This window comes from Leptosomus discolor, chromosome 8, assembly GCF_034619465.1.
Source record: "Leptosomus discolor isolate bLepDis1 chromosome 8, bLepDis1.hap2, whole genome shotgun sequence".
Classification (NCBI taxonomy): Eukaryota; Metazoa; Chordata; class Aves; order Leptosomiformes; family Leptosomidae; genus Leptosomus; species Leptosomus discolor.
The window spans coordinates 59365094-59385648 of NC_141398.1; the positions used below are offsets into that span (position 1 = coordinate 59365094).

The 20555-nt window shown below is 46.3% G+C and overlaps 1 protein-coding gene across 1 annotated transcript in view; it reads right to left on the reverse strand.

Moving 5' to 3' along the window:
* ZCCHC14 (zinc finger CCHC-type containing 14) overlaps positions 1-12589 on the reverse strand; it is a 49879-nt gene extending 37290 nt beyond the window's left edge. The window contains exon 1 of the mRNA XM_086469349.1: positions 12026-12589. Within this exon, the coding sequence (XP_086325475.1) occupies positions 12026-12589 (564 nt within the window). The remainder of the gene's footprint in view (positions 1-12025) is intronic.
* Positions 12590-20555: the final 7966 nt, after the last annotated feature.

Here is a 20555-nt window from a genome sequence, read left to right on the forward strand (position 1 = left end):
AAGGCAGTAGCACAAGTAGAAGACATGGTGTACTTGACACCCATAAAAAAAGCTTATACGTGCAAAGAAATCAATCCAGCAAGACAGATGAGTGTCAGAAGAAAGCAGGATTACGAGTACCTGCTTTCCTTTTCAGCACTGTTAGTCTGCTTTTTGATCAAAAAATAAGGTTTACTCATATGCTTCTTCAGCACAGCCTTCCACCAATAACAAAACCTTAATATCACAATTTCCCATCAGAAAGTCCAGCCATTAAAGTTGAAGCTGGGGGGGCGGGGGGGGGGAGTAGTTTAAATCTCCTTGCCAAAGTCAGTCTTTACCAAAGCTCACACATCTCTCCTGGAGCTCATTAAACTCTCACTCCAGTGGATTGCTGCCGAGAGGAAGTTCCAGCAGACTGAGCAATGACACCACCATCCTCCTGGCAAGGGGAGACTTCAGGAGACTAACAGGGCAAGCTAGAAAATTAGATTTAGGCAAAACTATGTTATCCTAAACAACCAGGTTCCAAATTTTCAGAACAATCAGCAAATATTGACACTTACAGTACCTGAAACCGAGTAAGAACAGAGCCACATGGTTTCAGAAGAACCTCTGAACCAGCAGTCTGTTCCAATATATTGCCTCCTATCTTGTATTCCCTCCTCTCCACTATCCTTACAGTACGCATCGCGTGCAGTTTAAAATTTGCATTTTGTTTATACATAACCTCCAATTCTTCCCATAAAGATTTAATTTTTCTATGCTTGGTAAAGATTAATTTAGCCCATATGTCTTGACAGACTGAGCTCATATACTATCTGATTCAGTCGCACATCAAAGCAAAGCAGTTTCAAATTGGCCTAGAAAAATCACAAAGCTCTGATTAGTTCCAAATGGAGCACTTTGTTAGTGAGCTGACTGGTGTTATAACCAGTGAATCTGGCTGCTTAAAGCTTTCATTCCAAATTTTAAATAACTTTTTCCACTGACTTAAACATACCAATACTGTAAAGGTTCAGATTTGTTTAGGAAAAGTAAAATGCAAAATGTTTTGCAAATCAGAGTTTTATTTCCAAAATAGTAACAGTTCGTTTGTTGGGTTGTTTTGTTTTTTTTTTTTTAAATTTGAGGCCAAGCAACACAGAGGAACAGTAACCCATCAGCTATGAACTGCAGAAGTACTGTCCTGGGAGGGCTGGGAGAAACACTGGCAAAAGCTTAACAGTAGATGCCCAGCAAGGACTTGTCCAAATTCAACTGTAGGAACTCAGTGTCAGGTAAATCCTGGGAGGAACGTTCACCATATCTAAACGCTATCCTGTAATCCCTAGTTTGGGCTCAGCAAGTAAGAAGTGGCTGCTAGATTCTGAATAAAGAACAAGGCATTCCAGTCAGAAAGGTTGAGAAGCGGCAAGCAAATTGTTTTGGACCTTTTAGGATCTGTAACATCTCTGAAAAAAGCCAAGATGCCATTAAAGAATAAGCACGAACTGTTCAAGAACTGGTAAAGGCTTGTTTTCTAGAGCAGTAACAGTCCACAGTAAAGGTGGACAAGCTGGCATCACAGAAACCAGAAATGTTCGGGCTGCCTATCATAACAAAGTACAGGAGTGACATTTTATAAATGCAGAGAAGTTCATGAATCATTCAAGGTCTGAGAGGGTACAGCATCAGACATTTGAACAGAAGACTTTGGATCTTTCAACTGAAATTATTTGAGAACATCAGCAGAAACAGTCCATGAAGACTAATCAAATACAACAGCAACCCCAGAGAGTTAAAGCAATAAAAATATTCTTCACTCTGTTCAATTCTGTCCTTAGCACAGAAAAATGCTGTAGAGGGCCAGGGAGAAGGAAAGCCCTGTTGCACCTATCCATGGTTTCATTACAATATTCATAAATTGTTCTAACACCAGAGTGACCTGTAGGCTTATTCAACGACTTCAGAAGAGGCATCACTCAAATAGGTGCAGAAAGGATTCTTAGACTATTTTTACTCAACTCTGTTGCATCTACTCCCTCCACAGCAAAGCATCTGGCTCACAGATGAAGTTCTGATTTTCCAGATTAAAACCTAGCTTCTCTTGAATCTCGAGTCAAAGTAATAGCCACAACTGAAAATAACAATGAGAATTCATCACTGCCTATTGACTAACCGAGGCTCAGCCCGAATGCTTCTGTGCCTCATTCTCCACAGTAATAAAGGCAGGATCAAAACTGGTGTCAGCTTTACATTCCCAACAAGGGCTAGACAGAAGGATCATAGAATGCCACCCTGAAGCCCTCCACCCCCAGGAGTTAACCAGGATGAGAAACAATTGCTTTGACTCAGGGGTCAAGGACAAACATCAAGGTAACAGAGGTCACTGCTAGAATTTTAGCCATTACTGCATTTTTCCTTTTCACCTGCCAGCAAACAGTAACATTTTTTTCAGCAGAGCCCAGTGATTTTCTTCTCAGCAGAGGTGTACAAACAGGCATAGATCTTCTTGGGACAACAAAAAAAGTTCTAGGAAGCTCTCCAAAACCCTTGATCCATCAAAAAGCACACAACAAAATCACCAGCAGCAGTTCCTTCAACACGTGGTGTTTCTCTTCCAGCCACCCAACATGGCTCTGCCACTACCCAAGACAGTGAGAGTCAGTATGGAAAACAGCAAATCTGTGAGGCCAGATTCAGTAACTGTCAGCTTCGCTCCCCAGGGACAATGCCCAACATTTAATATAGCAAAGTCGTTCATAAAAATAACAGGACTGATAGAAGTCAAAGTGAATGTGGTAAGAATTTTACCAAAACAGCAATTATATGTTCATTTAAAAAAAAATAAACAGAACACAGAAAATACATGGTTTAATAGCAAAGTATTTGCTGACTTAGTTTGAAGTGGAGCCAATACTAAAAATCAACATAGCTTACTACCTAAAGTGTAACATGACTTATAATTTAAGGAAACAATGATACAGGATCTGAGGGAATAAAATACTGACTTCTGTACCTAGTTAGGTATGAAATTTAGGTCATGCATTACACAGGAAAAGCAAACAAAAATATAAAAGCAACGAGTCAGTTAAGCGAGATACCAGGACTGCAGCTCAAAGCCACACAAACACATTCTCCCATTGATCACGCAGGAAAACCTTTTCATATGATGTTTAGTTTTCAACAGTAGCCAATGATATACTGGGAATGTCCCACAGATAAGTGCTTCTGCCCATACTCGCTTTGGAAGTCTCCATTAAAAAAAAAGGTTTTCCATAATCACAAACTGACCTCCGAGCTTGGGGCTGGTGCAGGTAACGTGTAAGAGTGCACTGGGAATTTTGAGTACTGAAGTCTGGGGGGGAGGAGGGGGGACAAACCCCCAGCCAACTCCATTCCTGCCAGTTTCATATTAGTGAGTATTAACAGCAGCTTATTTTGAGGTTAACACCAAGGTCTTTAACACAGTACAATCCTGTTTGCAAAAATACTCCAGCAGACGCTTGATGGCAAGGATACAGCCCTTGCACGCTTAGGCAGATAAGCTGCTATTTCCCAACACAGGGACATAATTCAGGTTCCTAAATAATTAGGGAAAAAAAAAAAAGCATTGCTAACATTCAGATGTCAGCCTACTGATGCATGAGATTGCTCAGTAGGCTCTGTCTGAGCCAGAAATAAGAGCAACCAATGCAAGGACCTGAAACTCAAGTCTACGGAGACTACAAAACCAGGAGGAGCAAGACTGAGCAAACATCTTCCTCTTAGTAGCCACAAGCCATTCGTCTGCCCAGCTGCACGTGAAACCATGGCCTGAGGCACCAGTTCTGCATTTACTTACATATGCAAATACCCGACTGTTCTCCCACTAGAACAGCATCAAAACCTGCTCCTTTTGAAGATCTGGGCTCTTCCACAAGGGCCTTTAAGGAATACTCACAAACACACCCAGCTTTTCACACAACTAGTAAAGTCCTCAACACTTACATTTACACTTGTTTAGTTGCCTTGTTGGACTGGGACACGAATGCAACTGAAAGTGTTTGGTTTGTGCTAGAAATTCATGCAGTTCCAACAGCCAGGGTCTACCAAAAAAACCCCAAAGACATAAGCACCAGGAGCAATCAAGTCAAGTGCGTCCAACAGCTACAAAAGGTCCCACACCTATTCTCATAGGAAGCTGGTAAAAAGGTATCCATCTTTGAACACAAAGGGTGGAGAGGCCATTCGCAGTGAAATGGGATAATAGATCAGATGCTTTTGTCCTGGGAGACTATTACTGGAATGAAATGAGGCATGCAGTTCTTAAACACTATGGGACAATCACACCTGCTACAAGGCTCCATTATAAATTCAGTAGAGCAGATGGACCAAAAAAGCCTGGGTTGTATTTTATAGGCTAAGTCATTTCCACTAAACCCCCTTTGCTTAAAGAATTGTGAATACTTTATTAGTACTAGGAACATAAATCTACGACAGAGTAACTGGACTTTAACTACACTGTGCTGTGTGTTTGCCATTCAAGACAGTCAAAAGAAGCAGCTGAAGACACCTCTCAGCTCTAGTTTGTGCAAAGACACACACTCAGACCGCAAGCCAAACAAGTGAAGTTGTGCTCTGCAAAGAAGTTTCAGAATTCTGCAATATTAGCTAATTTTCTGCCATCACTACACTGTCTCCAACAGTCAACCATATGAGCTTGCCAAATGGGCATTCCAGCTGAAAAAGACAGAGTTAAGGTTTTAACTCAGAAGTGAAAAACTCCCTATAAGAGGCAACAGAAAACCAGAGTATTAATACAAATAAACTACAACACAACAGCCTGTTTTATCTACCTGTTCTTCCACAATTTTCTATAGCTTACCGGACAAGCTGCAAGTGCAACCAGTTCCCTCATACTGGGCTAATTCAAGGCATTTTCATTCCAGACTTCAGGTGCATCAAGCATATTTCAAAAGACAGATGACAAGAAAGGTGGTGTTTTTTGTTTTGAAGGAAAACCAAAATCAAATCAAATCTGAATTTTACAAACCAATCGTTAAAAACACCTCAAAATCAAAACAGACAACTGCTTATAACCAGACCTTGAAAGAGGTACTACTGCTCCATATCCCAGCACTGATGTACGAGTATGTCCCTGGTTCTTCTCCACCTGAGTGCTACCAAAAGCTAAAAGCACAGCCATCAGAAGGGAAGATTACCATACCCTTCCCAAGAGAATTCAGAGCGTAGCATGGTTCTATCTCCTATACAAGCCTTTAGCCCTTAATGACATCTGCCTTTAAAATGTTAATATCATGTTGACTTCAGAGCTACCATACTTACCTTGCCAGCACATGGGTGGGAAACTGCCCCCCCCAGAGCCAGTACATACATTTGGGAGGTAAAAGGATGATCAAACAAGCAACTTGAAAATCTGCTGAAGTATAATCCAAGCAACGATACGATAAGCCTTTCCCTGGTTCATTGCCATTCCGGTGTCTTATGCAACAATTGACAAATTAACAAGGTTGGCAGAAGTTATCTGCCAAGTCACAAACCCACTGAATTGTATTTCTCCCTCCTTCCCCTCCTCAATGTCCACTTAAGTCATGGCACGAGTGTAATAAAACTAATTCTGGTAGAAAAAACAGAAGAGACTGGAAAAGAACTCATAATATGCATGAAGAATGTTCACTTTCACTATTTACCATCATGACTTGGCAGGTCTTTAATTAGAATTAAGATCTTACTCTTAAGTAATTGATCTTATTATTTCTGGATCACTTCAGCTATTTACAAAAATCCTGAAACCCTATATTGGCCAGAACACCTGTTAAAAAGTTGATCCCTTCCAATACTTATTATTGGATAATCATGCCAGTGGGACCAAAGGAAAAATTCTATTTTAGCATGAGGCAAGAGCAAGGAATGTAGACATTTGCTCATTACAAAATCCACGGAAAGAAATACCATATCAATATCTCTTTGCTAGATTTAATACCCATTTCAAATCTAAATAGGGAACAACCTCAATTCAACTTGCTTCAATTCTTTTGCCAAAGAGTAAAGTCAAATTCTAGTTCAAGCATGACAATGGTTCTCATTTCTACAGAGGAATTAGATCTAGCATTTCTGTAAGAAGATTCTGTACATTCACAGAAACGCTTTTCTATATTCTTGGGAGTAACATTCCTATATTTGCCTTTTTTTAGGAGAAAAAGGACTCAGTAAAAGGGACACTGCAGTATTTGAATACAGAAGATGACTATACACGTCCCTTTACCAGAGCACGCTTAAGAGAAAAGTATCACAGGTACTGCAGCACTGAAGTCCAGAGAAGAATCGGAGCTCTACCCTGCCAGAAAGAGCCAATGCTGTATCCAATATCCAGCTAAAAGACTATAAGATCTCAGTTTTAGCTATTCCAACCTTTAAAAAGCTAAACCAAATGGTTAAATACTTCCAAATAAGGATGCTGTTCAGTACCTTTGAAGTTAGACACTGGAATGCTTGTTAGGTGTGGTTAACTACTGCTGGCTCTGCTCTTCCAGGCAGGATCTGCATACAGCTTATACACTGATTCAATTAAAACAGTTTGAAGTCTGGTACAGTTCACAATGCCCAGCACCTTACAATAGGCATTTTTATTCCAGAAGAGACCAGGCCTACTTCAATGTTGCTTAACTGACAACTAACAGTTACAAGGTAATTAGTGGGGAAAAAAAAAAAAAAGTAAATTAAAAAAAGTGAAGTGGAACACACTCTTAAAACAAAAACTTCATTCAGGCTGCACAAAAAATGGGAAAACAGCTCAGGGAAAAACCAACATCATTATTAGCTCAACACAAATTTTTTGGCTGCTCTGTCCCTGATGTTTGGATGTACAGTCCATTTCCCAAGCAAACTAATTTAAGTCCTTAAATTCAAGTTCATCATCTAACATATGATTAGGCAAAGTGAATTTGGCGGTAATTAATACTGAAACTATACGAGACTCTTGTCTTTCAAAGATTCCTTTCTATATTAAGCTCGTTTCTGAAAATGTTGCAGGTTTGAGACAGAACCATTTTATCCGAGTCACAAAAACTTTCAGACAAGAATATCAGTAAGAAACAAGCCACAACAGGAAGCCCCACGTTTCTTAACTGTAACATCAAGAGGCACGTGTAATCCGTGTTGGATATTCAAAGGACATGCAAAGATTGGCACATGTCACCAGCTGGAAGCTACAAGACTGCCCCTACAGCTCCCAAGGTCAGTTTTCAGGTGTTTCTGAAAATGAGATCATTCCTGAGATAGCAGCTACTGATATCAGTGAGTAAACACTTCTAATCCTAGCTAGCAACTGCTATTAACATGGTAATTAATCTACTAAAGCTATGAAATACTTTCAGTGGGTTAGGAGGCTAAAAATTGCGTGTTTCATTATTTATTCTATCCCTACAAATCCAGCGTAAAAGCCATAAAGGCAGCTGACACAGAACACGTAACAGCTAGATCACTCACTCTGTGAGGACTTAAGGACTCCGTTTCAACCCAACAAGTAAGAGTTTTTTCCAACTCATCATTCCACAGATGAAATAAAAAAAAAATCTCTGAATATTTCTAAACATGGCATCTGTAACTTCAATCACCTGCAGCAAACGGTGCAGAAAGGTGAAGGTCTCTGAAAAGGAGTCCTCAGCACATCAGCTCTACACGGCTCCCAACATACAGTCTTCAGTTATTTCTAAGTTTTAGATGATCCTATGGAATTAGCACGGGTGAAAAAATAGCACCTTATGCTATCAACTTGAAATAGCCATTGATGCAGTATTTGGAAGCTGACTAGGCAAGAGCCTTTTCCCATTCACAAGATATCAACCTGAAACAGCCGCATAACGACAGTGTCACTGACTGTTACTCCCTTTCAGCTGCAAACCAACCCTGGTCAGACCTGCTATTTATGACCCTGGTTCTGTGGCTGAAGCCACGACCAGGTCATCGCACTGACTGCACTGAGGGGCTCCTGTCAGTCAGCTGGCAGAGCAGGCGCTAAGTAGCCAAAGCATTATCTTATTTCCCTGTTTTTACAGAATTATCTCAACAAGTAGATGAAACAACTCCAAGAAATACAAGGCGACAGATTCATTAATAACTTTTTCTCTAGTTCTGGAAGTTATCTCCTTCGTGTTCCTAATGCATGTAGACCTCTTCAGAAAGTTAGCCCACACAGATTCATGTCATTATGGCTAGATGAGTTCCAGTATCCAAGTCAGTCCTGGCATGCCGTTACCGACCAGACAAAAGCTTAAGGAGTTCTGCAAAGACACCATCACTGCAGCCTCAAAGCAACCAAGAATGAATAAAAACATTTAGTTTTGACCGACAACAAAGAGAGATGTTCATTGTCAAAAGTCATACACCACAGAAGTCTGAATGGGTGGTTCAAGAAGTTGGGAGACAGTTTTGAGCCATTTCTCCCTTCCCTTGGGGGTCACAAATTGACCAGTGGCAATTTGCCTACGTGCAGAGCAGGAGACATTTGGCTACCGGTTTCCACGTGCCGTGACACTTCCAGCTCCCCCTCCTCTACAAAGAGAGCCGCGGTTTGCAGCTCTAAGCACTACACATCAGCTCAGAAATGATCCTTCAGATGCCAGGCTCTAAGTGCTGGCCAGAAAACCATCCTTTGTGGCAAAGGTATAAAGGACAGCTGAATAGCCATCTTGAAGAACAAACCCAGCCTGAAGTCTCAGTTGCATCATTTCCAGTTAAAAACAAGCCCATTATGGCTATTAAATACCCAATTCTTTAAATATGTGCCTTGGCTTCATTTGAAGACAATTTGCCCTGTTCCCATTTTTAAGAACCATACGACCACCTTGGATTTTAAAAAGTTTGAAGAACCCACGACTCGTGTCCTGCAAGTGTTGGCACCAGTCAAAACCATAAGAAAATACCAGACAAGGCAAGGGGCAGAAGTGATCATCTTTATAGGGACTAAAGCAAAGGTCTGCTATAGAGAGGGCAGCGTTCTCCCTACTTCAGGCAAGGAAACTTAATGTTCCTTTTGCACCACCAAGTAGAAACCATGAATCTAATAATTACTGACCTACTTAAAGCCAGCCACAGCCACCTTCTCCTGTAAAGTTAACATTCATATAATCCAAGAACAATCTCGAAAAGCCCAAGTTAAAGCAGAAATGTACAGAGCGCTGTTTTGAACCTCCCTGTAATCAGCAATTGCAGCAGACAGTAAGAGACAACAGCAAAAAGCAGTGGCTTGCATCACTAACCACCTTGAAATGTGTTCACCTACCCCAGTGCAACTTGAAGAATCATGAAGCGTTTACAGTGGATTTTTTTTTGTAGCAACTGTTCAATCTCTTCACTATTACACACAACTCATTTTTGAGAGATTTTGCTGCAAAACGTGAAAGACAGGACATGGAAAGAGGGCTGCAAGCTCCAATCCTCTGGAAAAAAGCTGTAGCTAACATCAAGTTGTGTCCTATTTTAATAGGACTGACTAAACGGAAGCAGCACATTTCCACTTGTTTCTGCAAAGAGGACAACATGCACTATTCAACCGCTTTGCTGCATCTCCCTGAATAAACAAGTGAAATATAAGTCCCCAGAAATTGTAAGGGACCTCTAGTTACACAGAAAACCAGGCAGTCACACCAGCGTTAGCCCCTATTCCCTCACTCTGCACAAGGGAAACGCTGAAGGAGAACCAGCCCCGTTCACAAAGAGCTCCCTATTTGCACGCCATTACACATCCACCCCATTCCAGCTTCCAAAAGTTTCCTCAGGCCCTCAAATGGTGACCCCCTTCTCCACCTCGTTTTCGAAGGATGAGCTCCAAGAGGTTTGTGCTTTAAACCCGAGCTGCAGCACTTGTACCATTTAACCCACAGCGCTGCCTTCAAGGACCAGCTTCGCGTAGCTCAGGCTGTAGTAAAGCAGTAAGAGCGATGAGAAAGTGCTGGCACCGGGGAAGAAATTCTCCTCCAACTCTGAAGAGGATGAAGAGCGCAGGATCTTGGCAGGCAACAGCCCAGCCCAGCTCACTTTCTCTTGACATCGGCATTGTTTTTTTTCTAGGTGATGTTACAACACGAGTATTGTCACAACATAACTTGGTAACATCACAAGATCTAAGTCCATGGCGTTGGAATGTATTTGTGCATATTTAAACAGGGCTGAATGGAGAAAGACATTGTTTTTTCCACTTACTTCATCCAACTCTTGCTTTAAGCCAACGGCTTACTCTAAAAGTAGCAAAATTACCCAGCTATCAGCATCGAAAAAATTTAACCATCTTAAAAAAGGAAATCTGCATCTGTTCAAACAAAATGCCTATTCCAGAGACTATGAAAGCAAAGTCACCTTTTTTGTTCCCTCTCGACTATTCCGTACTTAGCAACCGGTACTCCTCAAGGCCAATTTCTTTAAAAAAAAAGTACTGTTAAAGAGACATCCCTTCAATGAGTTCAGAAGAAAAAAAAAAATGAATCAAATGACTGTCCTGTATGCCTTCTTGCTGACACAAAAAATGGTAGGATGGATTCTCCGTCCATCTTAACACTGACAGAAATAGTGCCGGAGTTTTTCAGCTACATAAATCTTGCACTATTTGTGAAGCTTTGAAAGCATACTCTAAAAAATATTCCTGCCTGCGTAATTTTATCTTTTTTTGCCCATCTTATTTTGGGAAAACTTGTACATCATTTGCAGTCTTTTCCTTTCAAGCCTAGGGTCCTCGCATCTTTTGAATAAGGAAGTTGAAGCAGTTAAGAACGTAAAGGAAGCTTTTTCTGGTTCTAATTATACCCTTCTACATTCTGTGTGAAATATTCTTTCCATCGATATTTTATTCACGTAGCGGTTTAAACTGAATAAAGAGGCATTCCCATACCCTGTCCTTCCCTCTTAAAACAAAATGTCAGGAACAAGCACTGTTTAAAGACACAGGAAGGGAAGATTAAGAGAAATATGAAGTTTAATAATACTCATCTAAGTTTCCCAGTTAAAGCAGCAGCATTCAAAGAAACACAAAATTGGAAGGAAATCTGTATTCAGAAGCAGACCAAGCACGCGTTTCTGTCTCAGTCTGAAATTCAATGCTCAACTTAGAGCTGTTTCTGAGGGCTCAGTACAGATTCCATTATTTAGGATACTACTCCAACACGGGGATTTTCACAGCCTTTAGGTATACACCATCTTTCCCGACAGAAGGGTAACGTAGTTACTTGCTGACTGAGTCCATACATCCTCAAAAACTACGGCCTGTTAACTGATCACATGCACCCACTTAGCTGGTACTTAGTGTGAACTTTAAAGCTGGTTAAATTCAGTCAAGAAGACTCAGTTTGACTCCCTAATTTGTAGCAGGCTAAGAGCACTTAAGCAGCCAGTAACATACCTAATTACTAACAGCACCTCTTAAAATGTTACTGTCTAGCTTAATTGCTGGCAGTTGAACGAGCGAACAGCAAGTTAATGACGGTGAACCACTGACACCAGGATCAATACCTGAGATATTCAGGGTGACAGGCAACCACAACATTTAAGTTCAGTATCAGAAACTCAAAACGTTTGCCATCACATCCATCTAAACAAAACCCAAACTCACTGAGATGCTTTTGCCACTGGACAGCTACTCCCAAAGCTGATTCTCCTTTCCAACTTCTAGGGAAACTTTTAAACAGATGCTTCTTTTCGAATCTAGCGATATTACGCGTTTGTTTCCCCTGCTAAATCGCTGGTCTTCCAGGCAAGTGGCAGGACTGTCCCCTCAGCAGATGGACTGCCAGAAGCAATCAGTTAAGGTTTACAGCGGTGCCTGCTGATGAGCTTATGAACCCCTTCTCATTTAAACATCACGAGCCTGTAAAAACTCCCTGTGTCCCCTCTTTTCACCCTCAGTTGACCACCCCCACCATCAACCAAGCAAGCGATCACTGCCAGCCTCTTAGGCTGCCATTTACCACTAGAATGCCTGCACTAAAAGGAAGGTTTAAAATCAGAGCTGAAGACACAACCCAGTGCCCAGCAGCAGTGCCATGATGGTGTGCAAAAGCAGGATACCCACCTTGTGGCAGCCAGGATAGGTTGCCATGGTGTTGAGGGTAGAGGTGCTGGGATTCTTGCTGGTGCTGGCCATGATATTCTGGATCTGGGTGAGCTCTTGCCTCAGCACCTGTTTCTGGTGGAAGCTGAAAGCAGGGTGGTTGGATGCCATCGTGAAGAGCAACAGGAACTCATCCCCTGTGCGGCCCTCATTGAGTTGTAGCCCGTAGTTGTTGATGACCGAGTCGATGTGGGTGAGGGTACGGAAGAGGACCCCGGCCGCCTCTCGATGGGCAGACCCGAGCAAGGCGAGAGAGACCAAAAGTTTGCTGCGTACCACCTCGTCCGTCAGATTGGTGAGGCTCCCCAGGTCGGCGGGGTTGTTGGCCTTGATTTCGGAGTCACGCAGCGAGTGGTAGTCCTTGCGGGCCAGGTCCTCCAGGCAAGCGCCCAGAAAGCGCAGCTCCAGCGGGATGCAGAGGTCCAGGAGGCCGCAGAGGAACTCCACACGCTGCGGGGAGGGCAGCTCGGAGAACCAGCGGTACACGCCGTCCCGCTGCAGCCGCGGGCACCGCTTCTCCACCATGGTGTTCCGTCTACCCCCGGCCCGGAGGGAGCACACCCTGGTGGGGGCAGCGGCGGCGGCGGCGAGGGCGGGAGGCAGCGCCCCGAGGGGGGCCCGCAAGGCCGGCGCCCCGACACCCCGCAAGCGGCCCCCTCCGCGCTCCCGCCCCCCCGGCAAACCCGCCCCCCGGGGGGCGAGGGGGCCCGGCGGCGAGGAGCGCGGGGGGCAGCCCCCGGCGGCGGGCAGGGCCGGGCCGGGCCCCCCCGAGGGTGGCCACCGGCGGCGGCGGCGGCGGCGCCGGGGGAAGCAGGCCCGAGCGCTGAGGCGCGGCCTGGCCGCGGGGTCCCCGCCCGGCAGGGCCCGGCGGCCCCAAGCAGGCCTCTGAGCTCCCGCGTCCTCCCTCACGGGGCGGCTCCTTCTCTCAGCCAGGCGCCGGCTGCCTCCATCCTCCGGGCAAGCCCGTCCCGCCGAGCTGGGCCCCGCCGCCGCTGCCGGAGCCGCCCCGCCGCCGCCGCCACAACCGCGGGAAATAATCCCTCGCTGGAAGGCAACGAGCAGGCGGAGGGGGACGGGACCGCGCGCGCAACGCCGGTCCGCGGCGGAGGGATCCCGCGGTGAGAAGTCCCAGCCGGGAGCGGAGCGACAGAGACAGAGAGAGAGAGGAAGGAGCGATGGAGCGCCTTCACTCCCGGCCTGACCCCGCGGCGGGCCCCACCCACCGGCCTGCCGATTGGTCGAGATATCTACTCGCGCCCGGGGATTGGCTACCAGCGCGCTTCCCCGCCCACCCCTTTCCTTGCGTATTGAAGCGGGATCGAGGGGGCTTGTCAATCGCCAGCTTTTAGCCCCTTTTAATCCCTCCCCTGGCGCTGATTGGTCGACAGGGCCGTTAAATAGGAGAGGGGCGGCAACAGCCACCTTTTGTCTGGGGCCGTCGGTTGGTGGCGGAGCAGCGTGAGGCGCTGGGGACGGGGCGGGGGGTCCCTCTTGGGCTCGGTGCTGCCTGAGGGGCCGAGGCCTGAGGTAGTGACACCCCCCCCCCCTCAGGGCAGAGCTGAGCCTTGCTCTGTTTCCAGGCTGACCCCGCAGAGGGGCCGTGGTGATGAATTTGGGCCTGGGGCTCCTCTCCGTCCCCCTCAGGGCAAGGGTTGGCCTGCGGCCTGGCCAGCACCAGCCTGGAGAGGTGCCTCAGGGAACTATCCTGACTGGCTTCCGATGTCGTGTCTGACCAGCTGCATTCTCCCCCTCATGGTAGTCATGTTTGCAGGCTGTGGGCTTGCTTAAAGAGCGCTACCCATGCGTTTTGCGTGCCTTTTCCTTGACTTTTCTGTCAAAAGCATCCTCATTTCAACCTTAAGGAGTAGAAGAGGGAATGGCTACACTGCCCTCTTCCCTTAGCTGTTGTTTTAGCATGGCAAAGAGCCTCCAGGATGGAGCAGAGGGGTGCAGTGTGGCATTAACTCCTGCGGGATACCAAAAATCCTGGTAAAGCTTTTGGCACCAGCGTTTGCCTGAGCCGTCTCGCCAAACCAAGCTGCACTCTGCAGTCGAAGCCAATTTGGCAGCTGACTTCAGATTCTCTTTAAATACAGTACGGAAACAAAAGAGATATTAACGGCCTCTTAAAATGGTAATTTTTCCCCCCTCACCACCACATTCCTCTCTCCATTCTAAACCAGGATCCTGGCTGCCAGCGATGTAGCAATGCGCATTTTGAAGCAGCTTTATCGTCTTCAGATTTGCCCACAGATTGCACGGATGGCATCCAGCGGCCAAGAAGCGAACACATCATTTCATTTTTTTTTTTTCCTAATGTTTTTCCACGGGCCTCGGCCGTGTGTCTGTTGTAGCCCGGCAGCCAGACTGCACATCAGCTAGATAAACGATACGGGTGGAGATCTTTAAGTGGCGCAGGCCAGGAATAACATTTTAAAATGCAGCCTCAGGCAGGCAAAGGGATGATTCCAGACTTGATTTTTATATGAATGCAATCTTCTTGGAAGACGGACCGTGTCTTTTATTTCAGCAAGTGCAATATTGCTGCAGCGCAGATAAACAAAAGAACTAACGCCGATGTTTTTATAACCACGACTGCATTTTGTCTTGAGTTGATCTTTTCGGGATGCACACAACGCCCAAATGCGGGCTTTCTGTCGCATGAGTTGTGCGAACGCTTGTGTTGGTATCGTATAAGAGAAAAAAGGCCGATTCCCTTGGGTGACGGTTTATTGGAAATCTCATTACACACCTTGCGAAGATGAACTGCTGCACCACAAAAATTCCAAATGCTGGTGGTTTATCCTGTTTTATTTCCCTGTGGAATATCGTAGACCATCAACTGCACTTATTGAAGTCCTACTGAAATGCAAGAGTAAGCAGTCAAAGAACACTTACTGGCGTTGCATAATGTCATATATTCTAAAGCTACACACCTCTGCCTCTGTGCTGCAGCCTCCTGCTGTGAGAGGGTCCTTGAAAACCCCACGGCCTCTCCGCGTCCTTTCCTTGCCGCAATCCGTCATGGAGCGCAAACCGCCTGTGCTTCCTTTTCCTGCCGTGCCCAGCATTGTCCATCGGAGGAAGGGATGTGTGGAAAACAGAGGAAGTGCTCTCAGTCCCCTAGGAAAGGTTTGCACTGAATTGCAGCGTGGGCCAGGTAGGAGGCACGAGGACGCCGAGTTCTTTGGCAGCCTTTCTGCTTCTATCGGTGTCTTTAGCCCGGCGTGAATCCATCCTGAAAGCACTACGCTGTGCTCAAAGTCAGGTATCTGACGATTGTCTGGTCTGTAGCGAGGTGAAGGTTTAAATTTTTCGGCTTGGGAACTAGGGCTTAGCTTAAGCCCAAATGAAAGTTTCAATGTGAGTTTCGCTGCTAAACAGCGAGTCTGTGGTTTACAGCCAGAGCAGAAATGGTTTGTCTTTGATGCCACATAGTAAGACAAACTCTAATCTGAAGTGTAGTATACGAACTTGGAGCCTTTTCTCTGATTAGAAGTGGCTTTGGGTGAAGCCCGAGGAAACCGAAAGGAGCATGACATATAATTCTGTCACAAGCCACCAAGAATTCCTGGCTAGCCAGAGGGCAAAGCAAGGAACCGCCCTCAGCAAGATAAATCAACTTTGAAAGAGCTCGTGTTACCACTCGCTCAAGGCAGCGGGTTGTGAGTGAAGGTCGTTCTGGGGTGCCTGCCTGTGCAGGCAGGTTCCCGTAAGAGCACCCACGTTCCTGCAAGAGCACAGCCCTCAGGACAGCGAAACCGGCTCCTCGTTTCACCCCCAGATCATCCTATTTCCTGCATCTTCTCTCTTTGTGTAAATTCTCCTTGGGCATGTTTGGGACAAAACAGCTGGGGACGATCCTGTGTCGGAGTAATCAGTAAACAACAAGTGAGGGTGCAGTTATTTTCCTCTTTTTGTGTTTTCAGAACATGCAGAGGCTGTTACTGAATGTCTCAGTCAGGCGAGGGGAGAGGAGCCATTTCTTCAACACCGGACGCATCTACTTTAGTTCTCACCTGCTCTCGTAAGGGTCTGAATTCTGGTACTCAGATTTCCTCACTCCTGTTTAGCCAAGGAGCCTGTCCGAAGGGTTTCTTTTCCTTTAAACAGCATGTCCGAGCAAGCGTAGCCAAATCCACCAGGATCATTTCTTCTTCACGCGAGTTTGACTCAGTGCAACATGGAATGCCCAAAAGCAGATAAAAATTAACTGAAATAATTCAGTGTGAGGTGGGTAACTGAGTCCTGTGTGATAGGAGCTATTTCACTTTTTTATCCATCCACAAAGTCAAGAGGAGATGAGGCTCTCTACCACTGAAATGAGAGGGGGAGCTTTGTTTAGGAGGCTGCTGGTTAAAAGGCCGGTTGCGTTACCCAGCTCTAGCTCGTGCCCAGTGCTCCCAGCCCACAGGACTCCTCCACAGGGACCTTTTCAGAGCTTTCATCTACCACCCTTTAAAAGTTCTCCTGTTCCTTTAGGAGGCTGTCCAATGCTTGGCATTAAATGGGCAGGAGTTTTTGCATGTTTGGCATTTTTAGACCGCCAAAATGTGGCTTAAATCTTAGCACTTCTGCCAGAAATTCAGCCTGGAAATTCTAAGCCTTCTGCCAAAACGACACGCAAAGCCATAGATGAACCCGCTGCTGGCTCAAGTCTCACTGGGTATGAGTTAGCCATGATGGGCATCCTTCCCTCATGTGGGGCCCACCCCGAGCAAGCTTCCCTCTGTTTTTCCTCCGTTTTTCCTCCGATATGCTGAGAGAAAGCATATGTACATGGAACCTGACGGACCGGCTCTGCGTGGTTTGGCGTGGGACCTCTGTGGGCTTTCACCCTGGAGCTGCTGGCTGGTTTTGCAGTACTTGGCGCTGCCTCCTTGCCTTGCCTCTGCTCTATCCCACCTCTCACAAAGTTTCCGCTGCTGATCATCCCCTGCCTCTCCCCACATGCCCTTCCTGGCTACCTTCATCCAAAACCTTGCTCCCCGTTGCCAAATAAAACTGCTCATTCTCACCTGCCCGACATCCACCTCTCCCCTTTCTCTTCCCCACTCAGTGAAGTCTTTTGATCCTGCAGTTCCACCCTAAACTTCCCCTGGTCTCCCTTTCTGCTGGGATGCAGTGAGTGACAGGAGCAACAGCGTTGCGTGCCGGCGGCGCCGTTATACGGAAGGGAAAGATAAATATTGCTGTTGCATGTTCACTCAACTACTTCTGTGCACACGGGTTATTTCCTGTAAGGTTTCTCGCAGATGCTGATCTTGGAGCTCTTGGGTTTGAAAAAACAAACAAACCCCAGCTTTGAAGCCCATAGAAAAATATCACGTGGGCTTTGGGAAAAGGGGGAAAAAAAAAAAAAAAAAAGAAAAAGAAAAGGAAAGAAAAAAAAGAAAGAGGCCAGATGTCGGGCCTGCAGCATCCCTTGCAGTGGGCCTTTCCAGTACTAAAGCGAACGCGTTTGGTTTGGACGGGGGTGGTGGAAGGTGTCCTTGCTGTGACAGCCGCAGGAGCAGGATGGGATAAAGGCTGGCAGGGATGTGCGGGTGTGTGCGAGTGTCACTGCCCTCTGCCGATAGACTCTGGCAGGCACAGACGTGTCTTTAGGGATTTTTCAGGGCGTTTTTTCCCCAGCTGAAGGCACAAGGCACAGACTTGCCTCTCGCTGAGGAAAGCCCCCCCCCCCCCCCCCTCGATCACCACCATGAGGTGGCTCATCTGTCACCTTTCAAAATTCAAAGCTTGAGCCAGCCCTGAACTTCCCTCACCCCGTGTCCCCTGTGTCCCTTCCTCTGCGGGGTAGCCCTGGCACGTCCCTTCTTGGCCGCAGAAGCCAGGCAGACCTTCTGGCTTTGTGTGGTTCCCCACAGGGCTTGCTTCAGTGTGAAAATCCACAGTCCCTGGCTGCCAAAAACGCTTCCCCCAGCTCCTTTCCCTTTGCTCCGTGCATCCGTCTCGGAAACCGCTGAGAAAAAAACATTCTTGGTTTTCCCTGTCTGTCGCTGCCCGTGCTTTGGCCTGTCCCTCCCTCTCCTGCTCTGCATGGCTGGAAGGACAGGGACATCTCAGCCTTTGCTGAAGCTACAGCCTCCTTGTCCCCACCGTCCCGGTCACAGGGCAGCCATTTCTTTTTGATTCCTGCTCTGAATTCTCCCTTACTTCAATCTCACCTCAGGAAAGTCACTTTTTGGATGACTCGCAAGGGTCTGTTGCAATTGTTTTGAGTGTCTTTTCCTTGAGCTAGCACAGCTGCTCGCCATGCTGGGGTCCAGGTTGCCAGAGCCAATATTTGTCCCGTGCACAGGGTGCTGCTCCAGCAGCCCAGGAGGGACGTGCAGCAATCCGGAGCGGAGTCATCCTCTCCTATCCACAGGCCGATCCCAACTCTCATCTATTACACAATGTTAATTTACTCTTTGCTACAGCCGAATCGCTTTACAGCTGGAAAGAAAAGTCTGGAAGTATTTACTTGACTATTCCAGTGACATTCCTTGGGGTATTTTCACAACATATCCCTCCTCTCCTTGCCTTTGGTCAATATTCCACTAACCAGCTCGATCCATTTAAAATGCTCAAGGAGAAAGCACGAGGAAGCAAAGGAGCCTGCACAGGTATTTACCGAATATCAGTGTAAAGTTCAGTGTTTCTTTGCATCTTCGATTACAGAAATACCAGCTCAAGCAAGAGAGATGTCACCTGCCCTACCTGCTAGCCCCACACTCGAAACCCTTCCGTGCAGACTTCAAATATTGACATGTGATGTGTGCTGGAATTGCACGCTGGGGATGATTTCCTGAAGAAACCCACAAATAACTTCTGAATGATGACCAAACCGAGAAAATTGGGATTGGTTCATGGGCAATTCATGAATAGAAAAAGAGATTAAATTAGCTGAATGAAGTGTTCATTATGCATTATTCAGCCAGCTGTACTAATTAGTGCCTTAAGGACTGTTCCTGTTCCCACTGCAGCCAACTCCAAAACTCCTTTTGATTTCAGTGGGAGCAGGACAGAGCGCTCGGAGAATGGGCCTGGTGCCTGCTTCCTCAGCAATGCCTTTTTTTTTTCTTTTACTATTGCTTATTGATTCCAACTTTTTGTGTCTTCTGCTAAAAGGGCTCCTTCTAAAATGTCCTGCGTGATGATCAGTTAATCACAGGAGAAGAGACAGACCATCAGTCCCAGGGTGTGTGGCATATGCCCGATGTGTTCTCCGAAGGGGAAGGTTCTTCATATGTCTTCTTTTGCTTTGCTTTTACCCAGACTAAGTGGTACCAAGGAGCACAGAAGCTCAAAAGCCCTTTGGAAAACAGGGATCAATCCAGAAATGTCGCTAGGGCAGAAGGTGCACGAATTGCATGCTTGCACTCTGAGCCCAGAACTTGCAGCTGGGCATGTATTTTTTTTTGTTGTTTTTCTGCATAAGGATAATGTTTGTGATGTTTCTTTCCCACCAAAAAGTTCTTACAGCACAGTTTTGCTCGGAATGTGGCAATGTTAGAAGAAGACAGCAGTTCCAACCGGTGCACGTGCCTCTGTCAGAGCTGCCTCGTACGAGACTTCACCTCAACAGCAGACTGCTTTGTCCTGCTTTCAGATTTAGAACACGGGATACTGTCTGCATCGGCCTCTCCATCAGACCACTTGTGTTAGTGACCAGAACAACGTGCTTTATGACTTGCTTTTCTTACCATGGGCAAGCCAACACCTTCAGGAGAAACAAAACCTGATCCTGATGTTGCTCATGAGAGACCGCAATGTCATTCTGCTTCCTATTTTACTCTGGGTTGCAAAGCAAATCGATTTGGAGAGGCACAAGTGCAGACCATCACCTACATAACCTTTCTGGGTGGTGGTGAGGCCAGGGAGAACCCAGAGTGACGTCCAGATCCCAGGTTGAACTCGTAGGGATCACATTTAAATGAATTACCCCAGTCTTTCTGCAAAGCCCTTCTGTCCCCCCAGCCCGAGGCAGAGGTGTCTTCACTGGGGACTGTGCAGAGAATTGCTGGCCAGAGAGCAGCTTCCCGTTTACACGTAGACAAGTGTTTTGCCTGGATTTTGCCCAAGCCCATCCCTGTTGCAACAGGCCTCTTTTCTCTCCCAGTTCTTTTGATCCCTCGGCCAGCAGCAGCAATGCAGCTCCACGGTGCTGCTGGTGGGCTTCCGCCGCAACCTGACCCAACCGAGGTGGAGCTGTTGGTGGGTTTCCTTCCCAGCAGCTCGGGGAAATTGCCTGCCGGGGAGAGAGCAGAGGATGTGCCACCAGCTCAGCCTGGAGGAATCTCCACAGCCCCACTCTTTGGGCTTCGCTCCACAGACTGCCTAAAATGGATATAAAGGAGCCTCAGAGTGGAATTTATTTTCTTCCTAAGATATCCTTAAAATAACAAACACCAGAAAGCTGGTGACACGCGGTACATCTGTTTGAATAACATGGACCTTCTGTCTGTAATAGAGGAAACTCCAAATAACTCTTTGATTTGTGTTT